The following is a 19,773-nucleotide window of genomic DNA, read 5'->3' on the forward strand; positions in this document are numbered from 1 at the left end:
TCTTTATTTAACCACTATGGATTTCATGTGCACCCACAACCATTAGAGAGCAGTTGCCTTCACTGGGGAAACACTTTCCTCTGCTAATTTAAAGTATCAGCAGTCAGGCACCTTTGTACTTGGTAATAATACTGTAAATCACCTTTGAGTCTCCCCTAATGACCATGCTCAGCCCCTGGCCTCAGTTCAGCTACAGTACACTCTTTATAATTATGCTAGTCCCTCCTGGACGGTAAAACTTCATTTGAGAGGTTCAGGTTAGCATCTTGAATTAATTACAGTGTTTTAATTTAAATCCTGAAACAGAGGAGATATCACTTTATTATATATGGGCAGTCTGTTAGCAGAGTGTTGTTGGCCTGGCTACTCTTCCTCTGTTAAACATGGAAATTACCATAATTAATACAGTGATAAAACATAGCACGCTTCCAGGCTAAGGTAGTAAAAAAGACTTTACTTTTTGGAAGATACCAGTTCATGACACTTATTTTACTCACATGTCCAGGTTAATACCTGGATAATATATCACCTTTTTCATCAATAATAATAGTTTTGGCTTTGGTGTGTTCTTAGATTGCCACAGCGTCCCAGTATGGAAACACATTACTGAAGGTCATTTATTTACAATCTGTAGGCATTGATATGTTAATGAGGTGTACAAATTAAGGATAAATGTGTCAACATATATGTATAGATAATGACGGAAGGAAAATCTAAGACTAAAGCTACACTTGTAGCTGCAGATGTTGTGGGCTTTGTCCAATGGTAAAATCAATGGAAATACAAATATTTAAAGATTCTAGGTTCATATTTGTCCACAAGGAATGCCAATTTTTTATTTTAGCTTGAGGCTACTGTATGTCGGTGACTTTGGGCTGCTCAGTCTGAGTGAATATTGACTTGGTGATTGTACCTTTGTGAGATGGAGAACAATCTATAATACTTCATGCAATACTTTAAAACTTATTGTAGTTTTTAAGTTAATATCCCTGTAGTAGTCAAGTCCAGTACTTGGCTACTATAGGGATATTAAAGGACTGAGTGACTGACGTGCCCACCACGTACACCTTTTTACTGTCAGTTGAGGTAAATGACGTACGACTTCATGATGTATACTTATTGTCTTTTTATTTGTTCACCAGTTGAGTAAAAACCAATGTGTCTATTGGCCTATTGTGGTTAGAAACCTATTGAGCTCCACCCCGTCAAGCAACAACCCGATGTCACGGAAGGTTCCCACTTATATACAGCCTGTGACACACTCAATTAAGACACAAACCAATAAAATGGTCTTTGCAATTTCAATACTCATTGACATTGTTCACATTTCTGCATTTATTTATCCGTCAAAGTAAGGATGGTGGTTCATTTGTAGAAATCAATCCCCGCCGAAGCGTCCATCCTGCATCAAGACCAAGAGTTATCACTGAAAACATCATGGCCAGTGTGAGTGTAAAAATACAGCAATTTGAAGTAAATCTAAAATCAGTCCTGTTTATTGAATGAAGCAGAACATGGTCAATGTCAAGCTGAGCCAGATACTGTATATCTTAAAGTGTTTGTTACAATGCGTACTGTAAATGTACTACAAAAAATTTGAAAAGATAAATATCAAATGTCTGTCATTTAGCATGTTTCCCCAGAGGTCTTGAAAGCAAGAGACTTTCTTTTAAACCTAACAGTATACAGTTGCAGAGCAAAATAAAATCTATTCTACTGTATATCTATTTAGTACTCCCTCAATTCTTTTGAGTACAGACGATAATACAGATTCCCTTTCATTGTGTAATCATTATGTTTTCTATTTACGCTTGCCACTGATACCTCTTGGCTAAATAGAAAACCACCAGCATCTATAAACATGTCTTTACATGGAATGGGAAATGGAAGGGTCTGATAGAAGTAGTTAAAGAGGACAGGGGACGGAATGACTCCACTATACCTCATTTACCAGCAAACCGCTTAGCGAGGCCATTGGCATTTCCGGGGTCAACAGGGCAAAACAAATGTTTTTTCATATCCTACGGTGACTCATAAAAGAAGTCATGATACATGCGTTCAAACACACGCCATAGTGATTTATACCAAGACCTCTAGTGTGGCAGTCATGGGCCGTTGACTCTTGTCACAGCAGAACACGTAAGAAATAACTTAATGGATGTGGATATTGAACAACAGACATTAACACAGAGGGCCAGAATAACAGGAAACCAGTCTTGACCTTTGGGTGTGAAAGGAAAGAGAATGAGAGAAAGCAAATGAGTGTGGAATCGTCAAAAATAGCTGCACTTCAAAAGTGAGCATGTGAAACAGCAGGATGATGTACAAAACCTCCAAGTGACAAATGTGTCATCACATAGAGTGACTCTAAAAAGAACATCTTGTTAAAGGTCAGGCGTCTCGCAGTAACTGTAACTGCTGGACTACAGATTGCTTTAGATGTTATCATTGTAAATGGTGTTAAAACAAAGAAAATCTGGTTTCGTTGTAAAGAAAAAAAAATCAATAACTATTTATGTCATTGTTAGAGGTCTTTAACACGCATTATTTGGTTCCTCAGCTCTCTGCTCGTCTGTCCTTAAATAGTAACAATGACTCACTATTGCTTCCTGAAAGCCAATGATCTGACGTGTGATGCTACCAAAAATGTTAATGGTCATATCGACACAGGGATAACCTCAAATTCTTTTTGTTAATAAATAAACCAACCAACCAAACCAATAGACTAATATTTATTATATTTGCACAATTATTACCATACAAGCTCAGGCAAGAGCCAAATCAAAGATGGTGCACTCCTACTGTATGTAAGAGAATTAACACATTACGAAAAGCAAAGATATTCCGGGCTCATCTCCTTGTTCCTCTTTTCTGTCTCCAAACATTTCATGTCACATCTTTCCTCATTACTGGCTTTTTTTTTTTTTTTTATCCAGCATCACACTAGCCAAACTTAAATCTCAACACAAGCTTCTTTTTGAGGATACTTGAACATATATTGCCTACGGATAATTTAGTATATATTGTGGGTACGCCGTTTTCTACTTTATGCATATACCAATCCTTTGTTGGCTAGTTAACTAGCAATTCTAGATGAAGGTATAAAGGTTAAATCGATGTCACAGTCAGACTTTTTTTTTAATATCTGTTGAAATCAGGAAAGGATGGACAGAGAAATCCTTGATTATGTTCAGAATACTCTGTTCACTTGTTAAACCTTGAAGGTTGCTAAAGAATGTTTTGTCCCTTACCATTTTAGGCTGAAGTAAAGGCATATATCCACTCATATCTATCACAGTTGCACACACTCATTATGCATCTATGATGAAAGAATTTATGCCGCATCTGTCCTATGACCTCCTACCTTTGGCTCAATCAGTTTAGTCTCCCGAGACATTTCTGCTTGGTTTAAACAGAATTTTTACATCAGAGAGTAGTGAGCAGGTTTGATGAATGAGAGCAGCTCGTCGCCTTGACATGCTTATAAAAACTGTTACCAGCATTTCTTAAAGAAAATAAAAATAAATACAATAAAAAATAAAATAAGAAATCTAGTTTTGCATTCACATTTAAAATCCATAAACTGAAGAGAAGCTTTCCAATTTTTTAATAAAAAATAATCTACCTGAGTTAAAACCCGTTTTTCTGTTCTGAGTTTCAACATTAACTTTAATAACAAAATTGTTATTGATTGTTAACAAACGTTTGTTTCAGTGTGAAGAGTTGAATTAGAACTATGTTCTTTGCTTTGCTTTATTTATTTATTTTTTTTATCTAGTCATATATTACTTCATATTATACTTAATACAATTACATTATACTTACTGTATGTTTCTAAAAATACATGTCCATATGTTGTTACTTTTATTTTTTTATACAATTATTGGTTACACTTTATACTTACTATTCGTTATGAGTAGTTAATTAGTAGTTAACTGTTTACTAACTGTTACTAAATGAGGAATAGTTGCAACTTTAGAATAACGTCCCAGTAACATCTAACGTTTTAGCTGATAATTAAAGTAGTTTACTAATAGTGTATTCATGATCTATTACTAATTTATAAGGTGTAGTTATAAATTCTTAATATACAGTTAACAAGTAATTTATACATTGCTAACTAAGTTATCTATTGGCTATCTATAACCAGTGTTGGAGTAACGCATTACAAAAGTAACGCAATTACAGTAATGTATTACTTTTTGCTGTAATGCAGTAATGTAACACATTTCTAATAGAATTTTGGTAATATGCACGTTACAAATCTCAGTAACGCACGTTACAACGCAATTTAACCTGAGATGTGAAAAACAGCACAAGTAACTTGAAGAAACACCTGGACCAGTGCCACGCTAACACCAAGTTGACAGAGAGAGATGCGAAGAGAAAGAGCGCAGAGGACGAAAGCGCTGAAAAGAGTCAGACATATCAGCAGAAATTAAGTTTCTCTCGGTCTGCCGTGCTACTTGAACCAAGAGATGTAAGGAGACTGGTGGCAGAGTATGTGGTGAGGATATGCAGCCTCTGTCAACAGTGGAATCGCCAACGTTATTATTTCAAACAGCGACCTAACGCTAATACCGGTAGGGCTTAATGTATTCTGGCACATTCACAGTAGAAATGGCGCTAGCTTGCAGCTAAAAACAATAGCAAAGCTGACTGGAGCCATTGCAGCCGTCATCAATTTGACTGGTGGTCATGTTATCTCGTGATTGGTTTGTATTGAGCGCTCAAAGAAAACAGTGTTACAATTTTACTGGTCACCATGTTAGCAGCAGTAAAAAACAGAGCACTAAAAAAGAGAATAAAAGAATCAAAACAAAAAGAAAGAGCGTCTGGTCAAGTCATAAGGCTATAGGTTACATTATATTTGTTTTTAGATCTATTGTGTTTCATATGAATAGGTCTAAACTTTAGATATTTACATTTTCTTTATCATAACTTACCAGACTTTAATTTTGTCTGCTTTTGTGATTCATTATTACTTATTGCGCCATTAGTCTTCACTGTGCCTATTATATATAGTTGTTAGTCTTTATGCTATACCACATCACCCTCCACTGGATATAATAATCAGCTGCAATAAACTATATTTTACTCGATTATTGCAGCTTACTTACTTTATACTTCTGCGGTTAATTTCATGAAAGTAATTCAAAAGTAGTGTAACGCATTACAATTCATAGACAGTAATATTGTAATGTAACTAATTACTTTTAAATGACAGTAACTACTAATATGTAATTGTCTATAACACTGTCTATAACGCACAGTCAAAAATCCGTAATCAATTTATAACTCATTAATTAACAGTTTATTAATGATCTATTAACTGCGGATGGAACGGATAGTTATTATAAAGTGTTACCCTATTATTATTGCTGTTTTTGTATTATTTACAATTCTACTCTTGTCAGTCATGTTTGATTTATGTATTCCCAATGTGTGATGTGCTATTTTCGAAACCCAATTTCCCCATTCTTATCCTTTCTTATTGTTTACAATTAGTACTTTTATTTTGTTTCAGCTTCAAGTCCGACGTGCGATCCAAAAGAAGTAAATGACAACCCGTGGGTGTCTGTCAGTGAGAAGCTAATTGGCTGCTGGTCCAGCTTCATCAGAGACGACATGGCAGAGGTGCACATCCTCGACTTGAACTTTGACGCCACGGTAAGCATGACAAGGTTACACAAATGAGGCAGTGAGGAAAAATTGAAGTAATTGTGAACTAGTTGATAAGGGCAAAACAGGCTTGACAGTGAGTGTGATGTAAGAAACTGAGCAAATGTAATTTAGACATTTTAATGAGGAGTTTTTCTACAAAGTTGCCTCACCGAGCCAACACAAAGGAAACCTAGACAGATAGGGGTGTAATTACAATGCAAAAAAAGGGTTAGAAAGGGTTAAAAGTTGTCAGAAAGTACAACATAACTTGGAATCAATGATAGGTCTGTCTCTCATCCACAACAGACTTGTCATTTAAATCCAATGTGCCGTTGTGTGATATGTGAATGGTTTTGTCAGCACATTCATCACATTTTTTTTTTTTTTTGGAAGGAAAATACTGCAAGTCATGTCCAATCATGCTGAAAAGTCAGAAGCAGTGTATTCTAGTTTATATTTTTTCTTGTTCACACTTTTGATAATGTAATGTCATACTTTGTAAGAAACAGGACATTGAATGTATCATAAAATCTACATTTACTGTCTGTTTGTTTGCAATTCGGAACACCTGTGGATGCCAAACACAAATTAGTGTATTCTACCACTGACGTTTTGTTTGTTTTAAAGGTCCAGTGTTATGCTATTTTTCACCCCTCTCCATTTGTTCTAAGAACCCCAACAACATAGTATTTGAGGTTTATTTTCCCAAACTTGCCTGTTTTCTGGAGTTTTAGCCTCTGAAACACACTTTAATGATGCTTCTAAAAACAGGCTGTTTTGGAGCCTTTATGCATAAGCATAAGTGGAAGTATCTGCAGACGCTGACTTTATGCCTCACTCTGAGAGGGTGATCACCATTGCAATTTTTGTTTGCTATCCACACACTCTTGTTATTGTTTTCAGCCAAAAAAAACTGCACATTGTAAAACACTGTACTGTAAAACACATAGCTATTTAGGCAGTTATTGTGATTCTGAGTCAGACAAACGCTGCTCCATGGTATGTGTTTATCACTGCAGTAGCGGAGTCAGTCATCTGTTTCAGCTGTTTCAAACACTCACCAGAGTTGCTATGTCACTTTCTTGTCATCCGCACTAGTCTGACCACAGAACTAGTCCATTTAAGACGATAGTCCACTGTTTTGTCCAACCGTTGCGTCACATTGGATCACAAACACTTCAAATAATGTCAAAGACAATACGAGGCAATATAATGGCTCCTAAAAATGGAACTGATTGTGAGCGATCACATTGCGCTTCGAATTATCTATATAATGAATGTAAATATATTATGACTATGACTAGTGGTTAAGGGAGCGGGCTTGTAATTGGAGGGTCACTGGTTGGAATCTCCCTGGTCCCTCACTGTGGGATGTTGATCAGTCCCTTATATTATCCCTAACTGCTCCCTTGGCGCTAAACTGTGGCTGCCCACTGCTCCTCAGGGAGGGGTTAAATGCAGAGAACACATTTTGTGTAGTTTGAGAGGGAGGAGCTCACATTCTTATAGGGTAGGAAGAGCCAGGATTATCAGGAGGAGGAGTTTCCGTGATGTGACGTCACGTGGTGAGAAAAATCCAACTCGCCCGTTTGGGGCGGACTTTTTACAAAATGTGGAATAACAAGGGAGGGGGGAAACAGAACTTTTTTCACTTTGGCCCTCTGAATGAGGCTAAAGTGATGTATGTCACAATAGCAAAACCATTATATAGGGATTTTTTCATTATATTGCCCCTTTAAAGGTTTGTTGCATATGTGTGTGTATACAGGTCAAATTGCATGTTTTCACTCATTCACGCTGTTAAGGGATTAAATGCTTCTGAAATACAGCAGCATATAACAAGTATCATATGCAATTTGAAAGCTTAGAATCCTACATTTTTAACCATACAAACCATTCTAAGACAAAACCATCACAGCAAACACAGTCAATTATTTAGTCAAACTTGGGAGTAAAAATGCGACATAATCAGGCCAGCACTCCTCACCATGAATCCATATATTCCATCAAAAGTGGTCTCAAAATCTTCTTAAGACATTCAGAAATCCAATGAATCCCAGCATTTAATTCAAAACACAGTAAAACTGATGTAAGAAATAATAAAATGTAACGTCCTATTTACAAGAAGAAATAATTTCTTCTTACTTTTTTGCTCTGTGAGGCTCACCGTATCATTAAAAATCCTCATCTTTAGAGAAAATGGCCTCATGGCTCTTCCAGTTTGATTGACACCTCATTGTAACCAATCTGACTCAGTATTATCTTGTTTTTTTGAAGATGTGTAAATCTCATACATGTGTATTTACGTACCATATTTCAGCATAAATTATTTTAATCAGAAAAACCCTTTAAAATATAGTCTTTGGCACTACTAAGTACTAGCACACATACAGTAGTGTGTCAGGCACACAGTATTTCTCAAACCTACAGAGTTATACAAGCTTGGTTTGTGAGTTTAGCTTGAGACACATACCATAGTCAGAGATGTATTGGCTTATTATGATTTTCAAAACTTTATGGTGTAAATCTATAAAAAAGTAACCCTGGAAAACTTTAAATCTATATGTTGTTATTGCTTTTCTCTACTACATTTTTCACTGTCCAGCACTGTCGTTCAGCTAACATTAGTCATTTCCTTATCAGTCAACATATTTTCTTCACCCCGTTTTTTTTTCTAATACAATACTTTCACAAAAGTTTTATTTGGCAACAGCTGTTCATTGATTATCTTTTCATTTTTGCTCCATTTGGACTTCCTCTCTTGGTAAAGATTTTTTCCCAGTGAAGCAGATGTATGCTGTCGAGTTAAAACACTGTCAGAAAATGGCACAATCCATCTTCCCATCTATCTCCTCTTTAAAATTAATAGAGAGGCCCAAAGTTATTTCCCTCTGGGAGACACAAAAAGGACATTTCTCTGAATTTCTTTTCTTGAAGGGACCCCTTCTCTGAGTAAGTGTTCTTTTTGCAAGTCTTCCTTTAATGCTTTACGAAATCCTTTAGGTTGATTAATCAGTGTGAGGTGTGTTTCTTCTTGTATAGTGCACATAGCTCAGTTTTCCCCCTGAAAGATTGATGCCTATTATCTCCCGAAATGAAAAGTACATTTCATTTCAGGAAAGCAGTTTGATATCTTAAGCTATTAAAGCAGAAAATACTTACTGCTTTTAATCCTGTACCAGTTCCTTGGCTTTGCGAAAGAAAAGCCCATATATCTTGAAAATATAAAAATAAAATGGATTTTGAAGTTGAACTCTGTGAGGTTTATGTAAGTTCATCAAATAACTTTGGCCCGTCATCTGAATGATGCAATAGACATTGTTGCAAAAATATGTATATATCCTGATCTCTTTAGAAACCCTCACTGGATGCTTTATCTTATCATCTAAGGCAGACATAGGCAACTGGAGGCCCTTAGTCTAATTTTGTGTGCCCCCCAAAAACAAAATTGTATTTCATGAAGTTGGAAGTTATATAGTTATATGAAGCCCAACGTCACGCACAAAACTCCAGGAACACAGAAAAACGACAGCAAAAATGCATGAAATGTCAACAAAAGTACACAAAATGATAACAAAGACACACTAAATAACCACTTAAACACAGAACGACTAAAAAACAACATGTCCTAAAGGACTTCAGACACACAAAATGCCAAAGAAATTTCACAAAATGACAATAACACAAAAAATATAACAAAAAACACACAATGTCTTGAAAAACAAACAAAAAGGCAATACAAATTTGCCTTAGTGACAAGAAAATAGACAAATTAAACTCAAAAAACACCAAGAAAACACACACAAAAGGACTACAAAGATAAAACCCTTTGTTTTTCCCCGTATAAATGCTCTGATTGGTCATTATTCTAAATGCTAACATAAATGTTGATAATGTGGCCCTCGGATCAGACAATCACATTTTTGTGGGCCCTGCTCTGATAGAGGTTGCCCATCTCTGATCAAAGGAGACAAAAGTGGACGCAAGATATCTTGAAATACCTCAATTCTTTTCTGACTGCTTATTCATCTTTTGCCAAGCTCTACCATCACAGGGAAGTTGGGGTGTTGCCTCTCCCCTTCTTTGTCCTTTAATTTTTCTTATCACCTTCTTCTCCATCCCTTTATTTTCTTACTGATTTACAACCTGTCAAGGACGGTTGACTCTCACAGTTTGACCGTGCAGAGAATTATGGTCGGAGCTTCAAGGGAGCTGCTCAGGGAGCTGCTCAGGGCACGGAGAATTCATTGGGAGGAGCTGCTTGTTCAGGGTCCATTGATGTCACACGCTGGCTTGGCTAGTCAGGGTCTTGGCACAAGGCCGAGACTGGGCCAGTGGAGCCAATTCAAGTAAAAAGAGTGAGCCAAAAGAATAACTGGAAACTACATCAACACTGGCCCCTTCAAAAAATGCTCTTGGAAAAAAAAATGGAAAGTTAGAAAACAATTGTATCTTGAAAGCACAGGAACTTAAGTTGCAGAGAATAAACCACACAAAAGACTGAAGACAGACCAGACAGATAGAGATTACTGTTCAATAATAGAAACAGAAGAAAATAAAAGTCAGTGTGAAGCATAATAAAGTTGATTTAAGATTTTTTTTCTATTGGTTATACACAAGTTGGGAACACCTTTGTACGGTGGCTGAGAAGTGCAAAACACTTTTACAAACTCCACAACAAATTAACATTTTTGAAAACAAATTTACATAATTAGCTAAAGAAAAATGCAAATAGCAAAATACGTTTACAAATGTTGAAACAGATTTACAATTGCAAGTTGTACGTGTAAAAGTGTTTCCATATTTGTTCATTCACTTTTTGTAAAAGTGTTGCAGTTATTTGTTCATTTCTTCCATTAAATCATACAGAAAGGGAGATTGAAAGTTGACGGCAAGCTGTAAAGTTGCCATTGTAAATCTGTTTTAACATTTGCTATTGAAATGTGTTTTTTTTTAGCTAATTATGTAAATTTATTTTCAAAATTGTCAGTTTGTGGTTATATTTGTAAAAGTGCTTTGCTATTTGTATTTCTTTTAGATGATTGTGTTTTTGTTTGCAAAACTGTAAATTTGTTGTGGCATTTGTACATTTGTTTTTGCTAAAAACTAAATTTGTTTTCAAAATTGTAAATGTGTGGTGTTATTTGTAAAAGTGTTTTGCTATTGTAATTATTTTTAGCTAATTTTGTGTATTTGTTTTGAAAATGTAAAATTTGTTGTGGAATTTGTAGAAGTATTTTGCAATTGTAATTTTTTTTAGCTAGTTGTGTATTAGTTTTTATAAATGTGAATTTGTTGTGGAATTTGTTGAAGTGTTTTTGCTGTTTTTATATAATTGTGTATTTGTTTTCAAAATTGTAAATTTGTTGTGGTATTTGTAAAAGCGTTTTGCTATATCTAAAGGCAAACATAGTTTAAATATAGACAAATATGTCATAAAGGCTATTGTCTTTCTGAAAGATCTAGGTTTCAAAAAAATAGTTTATAGGTAGAAGATGCATTTTTATGACATAAATTGAGACCAATGTTATAACTCAGGTCATTAGATGTTTTCTCTGTAGTCACGTCAGTCTGTCTGTCTTCATTTTAAATTGATAAATATTCCACACAGAAGATAGAAAGCTAGTGCCCTATCAAAATAAGATTACCTGTGTCTCTGTCTTTGCCACATTCACACGGCATCACTTACATTATAAATGCATTGGCATCTGAAAAGCACATACAGCTGTATCTCATTTTTATGGTCACCTTCCCCAATGTCTCTTGCACAGTTGCATTTTATTATAGGCAAATCTCTCAGTCCATTATTTTTCAACACACATCCATCTCTAGTCACATCTTTATTTCATCACTACCTTGACTTCCCCTGCTTTTGTTGCCTTAGGACTGCCTGGAATTCAAAATACTACTGCCTAATCATGTAGGATCAACATATAACGCTAGACATTTGACTGTTAAATAAGCCATAACACCATATTCTCCTTTGATTATAGCAACAATGTTTCTTTAATGCTCACAAAGAGTTGAGATGTACATGCCGCATTGGTAAGTAGTGGTGACCACTAAACCATTCATTACCACATGCTGCACCTTTTCACGAGCACTGCATTGGCCCCTTCAGCAGTGTTTTTAAAGATGAGTCTTAACTCATTTATGAGGGCCAATATAGTAGTCACTGTGAGCTGCTTTTTCATATCCATCTATGCTTGGCTTGGAGGATTTGTCCAATGGTGTCCTTGGATTTAATTTAGTCTGAAGGTGCCCAATATTTTTTTATAGCTTGGTCCTAGATGAATTATTCTTCTTCTGCTATATCAGGTAGTAAGTAAAAAAATGTATTTAGGACTGGGTAATATATTGTGATTCAAGATATATCGAGTTTTCTATTTTGGCGATATAGAAAATGACAATATTGTCTATATTGAGATATTTCTATATTTTTTAACTTGTTTTTATTCATACAATCACACAATATGGATCACACCATACTTCATAGAGTACAGTCAGTACTCTACAGTATCTTTTCCAATTTCTCCATATTTGTGAGATATAATTTATTAGCTTATTTTGTCTTAAAATACTCTTTTTAGGAGTCGCTGCTTTTGTTGCTTGTCAGAACAGCATGAAAAGCACAGTTTGATGGGTTGTGTACCCAGACCTTCCCCTAAACAAGCCACACTACAGATCTCACTCACACGTGCTGTCCCATATAGGAGAAAAAGCCAAATGTGGCACATCTGCTGTTTGGTAATAAATGTGTCTGTGTGGAAATTTTCATTGGCAAATTTAACCCAGAGTTGTCTTTGTGGTAAGACTTTATTGAGTTAAAAATATTGAGATTAATGTTGTATATCGCCATTTTGAGAAAAAAGTATTGTGATATTAGTTGTGGTTTACATTGACATTGTTTTCCCAGCATGCTTCTCTTTATATTAAACCAAGTCTGGAACTGATTCTCTTGCAGATTAAAATAGTAAAAAAGGTTTAAAATAATAAATGTTGAATATGAGCAGGTGTTTGTAAACAATAACTTCCCACTAAAATCTAATTTTAATGAAATATTCTCTCTCTCTCTCTCTCTCTAGCTATTGTTCAGTTTCTAATACATGGTGTCATAAAGTTGAATGGATTGCAAATTCATGACTTTTACTTTTAAGAAGCCAATTATCCCAGGGACTATTACAGAAGTAGAAGTAATTAGAACTGGGATTTATTGGAATGAAGTCAGTCTCAGAAAAAAAAAAAGTATCAGGTCTTATTATTCCACTGTGGAAAGGTTTACTCACCACCACTTAGATTCATAAAGCTCAGTGGTACCAGCTTAAGCGTGTGCACATATGGAGCATAGCAATTAGGTCTGATTTATAGAGCCACTGTGTGGTTGATTAGCAAATCAAATCAACATTGTGTTACAATGGGTAAAATAGTGTTAATGAGATCTTACATTATGTGGTTGATTACGCTAATAGGTTTTTATGTGCGCTTTAGCGAAATTGCAAGTACTGTTTTTGCCATCTGGGAAAGCCATATTTCAGCAAAGATCTAACAATAGTTTTTTTTTTTTTACTTAGCAGATTGCGCTGCTACTACCTACATTCCTTTAACTTTCATTTTTATGGTGCCTAATCCTACACAGTGATCTGATGGCACTTAACATGGCAAAATGGGTTCTAAGAAGAAACGACATCATGGTTTTGAAGTGCTTTAAATGCCCTTCAAGTATTCTAACGGACAAAGAACACTTAAACAAATGGGTTTGTTTGCTTGTTTTGTACAGGATTTGCATAGTTGTTCCACAGGGACTGATCTATGTGCCATATGAATTAACCTCACCTGGTAATCATTTAGATCTGCAACCAAAAGTAATAATAAGTAGCATTACCAAATTACTGTGCATGTGAAAATAAATTTATACTGTAATTTATTGAAATCTGGCTTTCGAAGCCTTAGGGTGGATGAATTTTGTATTGCAGCTGAAATTCCATTTATTTATTCAATCATGGTGACAGAATATAGAACATATTTTACTTTGCCAACATGTTTTTTTTTTCCTTATGGCATTTTCATATCTATATTTATGTACATTGGTAAAAGAACTCGACTGAACTCAATAGTTTTTTGTTTAAGCCAACATGTTTCACTGTTGCCCTGTGATGGACTGGCGCCCTGTCCAGGGTGTACCCCCGCCCAGCGCCCTATGGGAGCCGGAGATTGGCACCGGCAGACCCCCGCGACCCTGTTAAACAGGAATAAGCGGGTATGAAGATGGATGGATGGATGTTTCACTGTTTTGCGTCAGATTGTAGCTAGAGTAACGATTCTGGGACTACAGGCTACTACTCCTTACTACAAATAGAAAACACCTCCTAAAGATCAATACTTTATAAACAAAGCCAATATTTCCACACAGTTACTATTTGAAGTAGTAATATGTCCACCTGCTATTTTTTAGAGGCCTTGGAAATGTCAAAACAGTCAAGCTAGTACCTTAAGAGCTTTTTAGCTTAAGTATTAGCTCAAGTAGATTAGATTGGCCAAAGATCATCCCTACAAGAATACAATCATGGTTGTTATTAAATCACATTTAATTGATATGTCTGCTTTATGTCTGTGCTTATCTCTGGGATCCCTAGCTAACCTCCATTATGGCTGTTTACCTAGCTGGTTAGCTTGTTAGCTCCATTGATGTGCCAGGAGACCTCATCACAATAATATCGATAGGAAGATATGCAAGCTTTAATGATACAGACTTATTGATATTTACATAGTTGTAACCCAGGGGTCACCAACCTTTCGGTTTAACATGCAACAATTTATTTTTCTGAATTTATGCAATTGTTTTAATACATTTAATAAGGTATCATGTTCCTATTTTGACATCCACGAACAATGTTTTAACCAATTGTAAAACTTGTTTGTACAATTCAACAAGTTTGTAATATTTTATAAAAAAATCTTCTTTTTGTTTACTTAAAATAACATTGTTACAACAATCTAAACACCAAATTAGCAATATCTTTAACAAGATTTTTGCAACAATTGAACACATTGTTTTAGTAAAAAAAAAAATAAAAAAAATTAACATTTTAAGATGGTTAATTTATTACAACTACTTATCAAGTCTAGCAGTATTTAATTCTACTAAAGTTCTGATTACATCTGTCATTTATCTTTGTGAGTTTGAAACCTGGCAGAGTTTAAATGGAGCCCATTGGTGACAAGAGCTCCTGAGGGCACCTCACACGGTCCATGCGGGCTACCTGGTGCACGTTGGCCCCATGTTGGTGACCCCTGTTGTAGCCTTATTTCCTTTTCTGTGGTACTGCACAGGCCTTTATATAAATAATCGCTGTTAGCTATAGGCTACCTGACATCTTTGAGTTATTTTGCACTATTTTAAAGTATCTATTTTTTTTGGTAAAATTAAACAAAAACAGTGACATCAATAAGAAATGTAAGAAAGTGTAATACATTTTGTATTTTTCTTTTTAGAATGTAGCCTATCGATGTGAAATAACAACCTGAGATGTTGTTTTGACGTTAGACTAAGTGACTAATTTTAATTAGTAAGAGGATACTTTCCCTCGAAACATTCCTCATCTACACTGACTCGCACCGAAGCAGGATTTATGATAGCTGTTGTGTAGTCAGTTGACAAGGCAGCATAAACTTTACCCAATACTCTGCTGTGTGACAGCACAGTTAAAAAGTAAATGAATCGCAGCCAAAGGCATCGCGTAAAGTGTTTCAGCATTTCTTGTGCATCTCTGTTGCTCAGTTTTGTGGGAAAAAAAAGCACTCTGAGTTTATTGGATAGTGCAGTAGTTGTTATCCATTTCCTTTGTGTAATCTTCTTTTTCGCTCCGCTCTAGAATCCCAAGATCTTTTCTCTCGAGATGACCAACGCGAGGCCTATGAACCTCATCCTCACATCGTCATCGCACGCAACTGGCCTCTACAACCTTAACAGTGGTGTGAACATTTATGTGAGTACTTTTAAATCTTAGATATTCTCTTAACTGGTTTAAATGAAAAACATGTTTGCAGTTTCCTGTCATGCAACAGTTTTCTTCTTTTTTTTTTTTACGAGACGCTGTTGAACAATTGCAGATTAGTAGGAATGATCAGGTCATTGGGCACCAGTGTGAGTGCTACCATTCTAACTAATGTATAATTTTCATACTCCTCCAGATGCACTTAGCTGGTGTTTAGCTAGCGCCAGCTGTTTTATATACAGTAGGATTTTTCACAGCTGCTCTGCTCTTTGTTTGGAGAAACAGTGAGCCGTGTTGATTTCCTTTGAATATCCCCCACTGGGTTCACAGCTAAACATTGTTTTTATTGCCGATTTTCATCATCAGTAACAAGAGAGGCTGATAGGTTTGGCTGTAAAATTAACGTTTGAATCAAGCTTCGGAGTCCTACTTTTTACACATCATACGGAGATTATAGGTCTGATTTGAAAAGTGGAAAATATGGCATAAAACAAGAAATGGGTGAATTGCTGGTGTAAAAAAAAGCTAATTTGAATAGCTAATTAGGCAGTTAGACTTTCCACTGTGTGCGTTTAAAAACGTATCTTGTGCTTGCGAGGGCAGCGAACAATGTAGTCAGGAATATTTACTGGTGCAGTGCATGAAGAAAGCGTTACACGTGCTGATCGGTAGTTAAAAAGCATAATCTAGATGCAAAGTATGTCTTTTTTAATACCTTATTGCAATAATTAACAAAAAAATCATTTTCACAGACACCTGTCATTGAAAGTACACTGTATTTAAAAAAAAAAAAAAAAAATATATATATATATATATATATATATATAGTCTTTTGACTTAAATGCAACTTAATTTTTGCAGGAAATGTAGTCATCAGGACTATATCATTTATAGTCTACTTTTAGTCAACTAAATAGCATTAAGATTTTAGTCGATATAGAGATATACAGTATATTGTATATATAGTATGTATATTTTGATAGCGCTATGAGATGACTTGTAATTTGCGCTATATAAATAATGTTGAAGGTAATGTAGTTGAGATATAGTCGACTAAATTATAAAGCGTAAGAGTTTATGCATTTTTTTAAACTCATTTACCATTGATCATCGTAATATGGGATGGTATTAATGTCTATAAATACACAGACAGTTTTGAAGTGATTGTGTTTGCAGTTGATCACCGCAAACACAATCAGCTTACTTCTTATTGCACGTGTCAAACTCAAGGCCCAGGGGCCAAATCTGGCCCTTTAGAGCATCAAATTCGGCACGCTCGAGAAAGTAAAAACAACAGTAAGAACATGAAACATTTTGTGAAATACTAACTAATTAATTTGTAGATATCTGTAGATATTAATTTGTATAATCCACAATATTTGCAGAGCTCAGTTTTAATCTCAAATTGTTGAACAAACTCGCATTTTTTCCAAAATCGGGCAAATTTTCCTCAAATAATGCCACGAAATTTCTCCAAATTCCTCCAAGTTCCTGCAGGGACTAAAATACTCACATACTTGATCAATTTTATATCATTTATATGTGGAAATGCAAACCATTAATGTTGAATTTGCTCTTTTTATCATCCAAAAACCTGTGGCTCATATAAACTGGTCCATATTTGGCCCCTGAACTAAAATGAGTTTAACACCCCTGTACTATTGGATCACTTACCGGCTTGTCCCGTTTTCCACGCAACAAACGTAGTGTTGGTTGGATACCTTCTAAAAACAACTTAGTTGATTAGATTTTATCCATTGGGAACTTAATAGTTTAGTTTTTTAGTTAATGAAAATATCAATTTATTCTTTGATATAGTTTTTGTTCACATTGGTTTTTAAATTATTCACAATCTCGTTATTGTCACAAAAAAAAAAAAAAAAAAAAAAATGACGGATGGCATCACCTTGTAGACATTTTGGTGTTTCATATAATCTTTTTACAATATTAATTCTAAAAGGGTCGGAGTTAGTTTACTGATTAATTTAGAGCAATCTGGAATAATGTTGATTAGGGTAACAGAATAAATGTAAATAAAAAGTAAAAATGCCAAAATGTATTGATCTGAAGGCAGGGTTTTGATTTTTGCATGAAAAAAAGGTTTAAATATATATATAAAGATGACTGAATTTCTGTCCCTAAAAGAGTGAAGCCTGTTCTATTGTTGCACCATTGTGTCTTATTCAGATTTTCATTTCTCGTGATTGCAGTGCATCGTGTTCCCGTGAACTGATGGAAATATTAGTCTTACCTTCTGCCCAGCCACTGTCACTTCTTGTCCCTGCGGATGTTGAATTAAGATTCTGAACTTCCTTGAGAAGTACAGCCTTGGTGAACATTTTATCAATTTGATTCCTCCTCCCAAACATAAATGATCTGCTTTGAGGCTTTGGCAGTCTTGAACTTTTTGGAAAAAGTTCTCGTGAGGACACTGAGTTGGACATTTGTTTGCCAAATGATATGCTGTAATCTTGTATCTAGCTGTTGGTCGTCTGTACTTTGTTTCTTCCAAGAAAAACAGTAAAGTATTTGGAAACATCATAGTGCTAAGGGTTAAACAGAATCCACAGAATGCAGAACAAAAAGACAATTAAAAGAGACAACAAATCAGGATGACGACCCGTTTGCATCAATGTCAGCAGCTCGTGATGCACTGTTGGCAGAACGGTTCGACATCCTGTCTCATGTCCTGTTGAGGAAAGAGATAGAGTTGTCTGTGACTTCAGGATGTTATTTGTGGATGAGCTGTATATCGCTTGGGGATAACAGTGCTTTTTTGCAGATTGGAGCGCGAGAGAATCAGCATCTGTTCAGCGTCGAGAAAAGTACATCGGCAGCTCAACAGCTTGTCTTGATGCCACTGCTTTTGTTTCGCCTCTCAAAGTTGATTAGGGTTATTTAGAAACTTTTTTTAGTTATTCAGAAGTCCTGTAAAACTGTTGTTTTGCTGTGGTAACAAACAGATTCTTTGCAATTTTTTTTTACCTCAAATTACATGTCTTACATTTGGTCTAAAAGAAGAAGTCTTTTGTTTCTGTGTTTATCAATACGGTTGGTATTTTCTAACTGAATCTGCTATGGAGCTTGAGAATATCAAACTGTGCACACTTTACCTGAAGTTCATACATAAGGCTTACATTACGCTGTCATTTTCTGTCATTAGCATGAATGAGGTGTCATGAAGGCTGTCATTAACTCATTGGCTGCCAGCCATTTTACAGCATTTTGACTGATTTTTAAAGACCCACAGAATATTATGTACTATGATCATGTAAAATCTGAAACCAGATTTTAAAAGAATAGACTCTCTACTTTCATCAGAAAATTTCATTCTTCCGTAATCAGCAGTTGAATATAGGTACGCTTCACACAAAAGGTCAGTTTCTGACAAAAAGCTAAGAAAAAGGCTTTTTCACTGACTTTGAGGCTTTTTTTTTTTTTTTGCTTTACTGAAACCTCAACATTGGTTTCCTTCTATTAAACAAGAAAAACAACACTAAAACTGGGCTTTTGATGGCAAAATTATTATTATTTTGCTATCTGGGTCAGAGTTGTATGGTTTATGTTTTTGGTTAGGTGGAGGGATCTAGTGGGGTTAGGGTTCATGTAAGGGGCTATGCTGTGTTCACACCTTACGCTTCACAAAAATTTGTGCCGCGGGCACCGCGCGAATGCTTCCGCAAGATCGAAAAACATTTTCCCCATATTCGCTTCATATGCGCGTCTGAAGCCAATATAAAAAAGGCGCCAACCAGACTCCCTTTCATTGCACCATCAACTATGGAGGACCCCAGTAAAATCGCTGCTCTTTACCTTCTGTGGAAACTGAAGGGGGTTCAAAACACCCAAATCCAGCATTCCTGGATTAACCAGATTAACCAGCGATGCATCCACCTTGGTGAGTTTCACTGTTTTCTTCAGGGGCAGCGCCAGATCCTTCCTGGTCCGGTCCCAGTAAAAAACTGGCCGTGTCATAGAGCTCCGGGTGGTCACACACTGCCACGATTATTTTCTCCTCCATGCTAAAATGGGTGAAAATACCAATTTCTCAGTTGACGGCCTGACGTTATTGACAACAAGGACACTGATTGGCTTTCGTACCTGCGCATCACGC

The 19,773-nt window shown here is 35.7% G+C and overlaps 1 protein-coding gene across 1 annotated transcript in view; it reads left to right on the plus strand.

The window, feature by feature from the left end:
- eng (endoglin) overlaps positions 1–19,773 on the plus strand; it is a 55,720-nt gene that overhangs the window by 16,143 nt on the left and 19,804 nt on the right. The window contains exons 3-4 of the mRNA XM_028462160.1: positions 5,528–5,670; positions 15,537–15,650. Of these exons, the coding sequence (XP_028317961.1) occupies positions 5,528–5,670; positions 15,537–15,650 (257 nt within the window). The remainder of the gene's footprint in view (positions 1–5,527; positions 5,671–15,536; positions 15,651–19,773) is intronic.

The sequence above is a fragment of the Gouania willdenowi genome, chromosome 12, assembly GCF_900634775.1.
Source record: "Gouania willdenowi chromosome 12, fGouWil2.1, whole genome shotgun sequence".
Taxonomy (NCBI): Eukaryota; Metazoa; Chordata; class Actinopteri; order Blenniiformes; family Gobiesocidae; genus Gouania; species Gouania willdenowi.